Raw genomic sequence first — 3,264 nt, 5'->3', positions numbered from 1 at the left:
TTAAAATCTAAAGATAAGATTTTTTTAAAAATTAAATAATTTTAATTATCAATTTATGGTCTTTTAATAATTTTAAATATAAATTGATTATGTTCCCATATATATATCACAGGACCAGTCTGTTGTAGTAAAATACCTGGAAGAGCATGAAGGTGAAAACCAGCTAGAAGAAAGAAAATTTTATTGTAACTGTATTTCACAAATTTTGAGCACAAAGAAATAAATTTGAGAATTACATATGAAAACTCATCCTAAATCCTAAATCCTAAATCCACAAAATTAAACTTACATTTAAAAAAAAAAAAGTCAGAACTACTGGCCGAAAAATCACCAGTTCCCACCCACTTTACAACATCCAAAACATCAACCAAGAAAAAAATAAAATCGTCACACAACTGTTGATGTCGCCGGAACAGCAACGCCATCATCATAGAAGCTCCATAGCTCACCGACGACACTCACCTGCGGAGCTACGCCGTTTTGGGTCGGCGATTCACCGTCCAGATAAGGTATTGATAAAATTTCATGTAGTCCTCGTACGCCATCAGCTCCTCAGACAGTTTCTGCACTTCGTTCTTCTCTTCTTCGGCCTTGTTGATGGACTCTCCTCGTTTCTCTTCTTCTTCTTCTTCTTCAGCTTTTACAGGGACGTAACAAAGATCCACATTCTCCTCTCCGGACCCTTTATTTTCATCTCCGGGCATAACGATCGGGTCAGTGGCATATCCGCCAATTTCATTCAAGTCTAAATCAAATCCGTAATTACTGATATATGTGTTTGAATTGAAACTGGGGTTGTTGAGATTATAGTGGGTGGTGGAGAAAGCGTCATCCTCGTTGGGGAAATTAACCTTGGCTTTCTTGCCCCTGATTTTGCGAGCCTCTCGGTCATAGGCTCGGGCTGCTTCCTCGGCAGTGTTGAAAGTGCCGAGCCAAACACGAACCCCTTTCCGAGGATCACGAATCTCGGCTGCCCATTTTCCCCAGGGACGTTGCCTTATGCCCCTGTACAGGTTCTTCCTTGGCCTTTTCGGTTTCTTCTCAGCTTGTTCGGCAACTGTTTCAAAACAAAGTCGAACAATCAGGAACAAATGTCAGCAAAAGTAAACGAACATCAAAGTAGGGAAGGAAAGCATGGGTACCTAGCAACAGGGGCGCTTCGTGTTCGGGTTGGAGTCTTTTCTTACAGCTAAATCCATTGGTTTCAGTAATGAAAGGGGAGTTAGGCCAGAGGTCAGCGGCAGAGACGCAGCGGCCACGGTTCCGAGGGATGAAATCGGCTATGATAGCACCGCCGCACAGTCTTGAAAGGAACTATTTGATTGAAGCAGTAAGGACTGTAAGATTATGTTTATTCTGAGAGCTTGAAAACCAGTAATCGAGAAGGTGATAACGAGAAATATGAATGGTTTAAAGGAAGATTTTTAGAGCTAAATTTGGAAAATAAGTGAAGAATGAAGAGCAGCGAGGAGCTGGGGGGTTTAAGTAGGGGATGGGAAGAGTTAAAAGGTGCGGTACAGTGAATACGCGCTAGGCCGGCTAAGGACAGGGAACTTTCCTTCCTTTGACTTGGACGCCACCAGCATGTAATAATAATGATAATATCATTTATTAATTATATTTTCTTCGATTTGATGAGACCGGTGTGGATGGCACACACATATTTACAACAAATTACACGCATTAACGTGTATCACTAAATTCATAATTGATCACTAAATTTTTAATATAATATTTATTATTATATTTCAAAAATTATAAAATAAATATTAAATTTTGAATTTTATTAAAAATACTGATAGTTAAATGCTATTAAAAGAGTGATGGATCATATCAAATTAATAATAAATAACTTATGTAATCCCTTAATTATAATAAAGTTTCATTTTATATGTTTCTCAATATTTCCAAGTAATAATTTAAAAAGTTAGAAAACTTAATTTTTTTTAAAAATATATAAAATAATTTTTTAAAAAATAAAAATAAAATATATAATTTTATAATTTGTTTTCATTGATCAATTTTTTTATAACTAATTACTATTATTTAATTGTGATTGTATTTGTAAATTTAAAAATTATAATTTTTTAGATACAAAAAACAATTAAATTATCCCACAATTAAATTATTTTTATTAAGCGATGTGATCCAAGCAATTAATTTTTGCTTAATAAATTTAAACACAATTTAAAAATAATACATATAGAAATTATGATATCACATTGATAAGAAAATTACGTTCAAAATAAAATAAAAAAAATATAAACAAGCACTAATTATTAGTAATGTATTAATAATTTACATGGTATAAATAAAATATTATAATATGAACCTAGAAATTAATATTTTTACAAAAAAAATATAAATTAATATTTAATTTATTATATTTATTTTATTTTCAATTCAATGAACTTAATAAATGTTATTTAAAGTAAAATTAAAGGTAAAATAAAATCTTAGTTAAAATTGAAAGGTCGAAAGATATATTTTATATTAATTTAACATTACACATCATTCCTGTGATGGCATATAATCACATAGTGTTCCCATTTTATAACAAAATATAAAGTTTAATTTCTATTATATAACTTTTAAAAGTTTAGTGTCTAAAATGATATTTTTTTACTTTTTTTTGAACTACTGTTTCAGACATTATCACATATAATTTAGTTTTTGGTCTGATTTTAGTTTTAGTCCCTTTACTATGTTGAAATTTTGGATATAATGCCTTTATTTTGTTATGTCATAGTTTGGTGCCTATACATTTATAATATTACAATATGTCCAAATTGATAACATTATTACTTGTTGTCGTTATAATGATGATTATGTTTTTTTAAATAGATTTATACGGTTGATTGATATATAAATTTACTATTAATTAAATGTAAAAGAACCTTGATCTCGTAGTTGAGTTCTCTCTCTTTTAAACTTGGACTCCAGTATGCTTTGAAATCAGTCCAGTTCTCAATGCTCCACCCATAATTCTTCTTGATTTTGTTAACTTTTTGTCTTACCATTGGAGCTACATTAACAACTAATATCTTCGTCCTTTAATGATATCGAAATTTTGTTGGGACACGTGTTTTGTAGTCTAATACATAGGTGTTATAACAACAACAACAAAACCCAATTCCCATATGTATGGGGTAAGGGGGAGGTAGGGTAGTAGGCTACCCCCAACGCCAGGTTGAGAGTAGCTTCCGTGGAAGACCTCCGGCAGTCAGAAAATTAAAAATTTAGATAAAATGCAATGCATGTATA

The 3,264-nt window shown here is 31.7% G+C and overlaps 1 protein-coding gene across 1 annotated transcript; it reads right to left on the bottom strand.

The window, feature by feature from the left end:
* Positions 1-209: 209 nt before the first annotated feature.
* LOC120165738 (ethylene-responsive transcription factor ERF071-like) lies at positions 210-3,020 on the bottom strand. The gene is given in 4 exon segments (XM_039175192.1): positions 210-512; positions 515-1,057; positions 1,143-1,314; positions 2,898-3,020. Coding segments are annotated over 4 exon segments (963 nt in total). The 3' UTR covers positions 210-387.
* Between the last annotated feature and the right edge of the window lie 244 nt (positions 3,021-3,264).

The sequence above is a fragment of the Hibiscus syriacus genome, unplaced genomic scaffold (genome assembly GCF_006381635.1).
Source record: "Hibiscus syriacus cultivar Baekdansim isolate YM2019G1 unplaced genomic scaffold, ASM638163v2 tig00111594_pilon, whole genome shotgun sequence".
NCBI classification, from domain to species: domain Eukaryota; kingdom Viridiplantae; phylum Streptophyta; class Magnoliopsida; order Malvales; family Malvaceae; genus Hibiscus; species Hibiscus syriacus.
The sequence above is the reverse complement of the archived record's forward strand: the minus strand, read 5'-3'. Positions and strand labels throughout refer to the sequence as shown.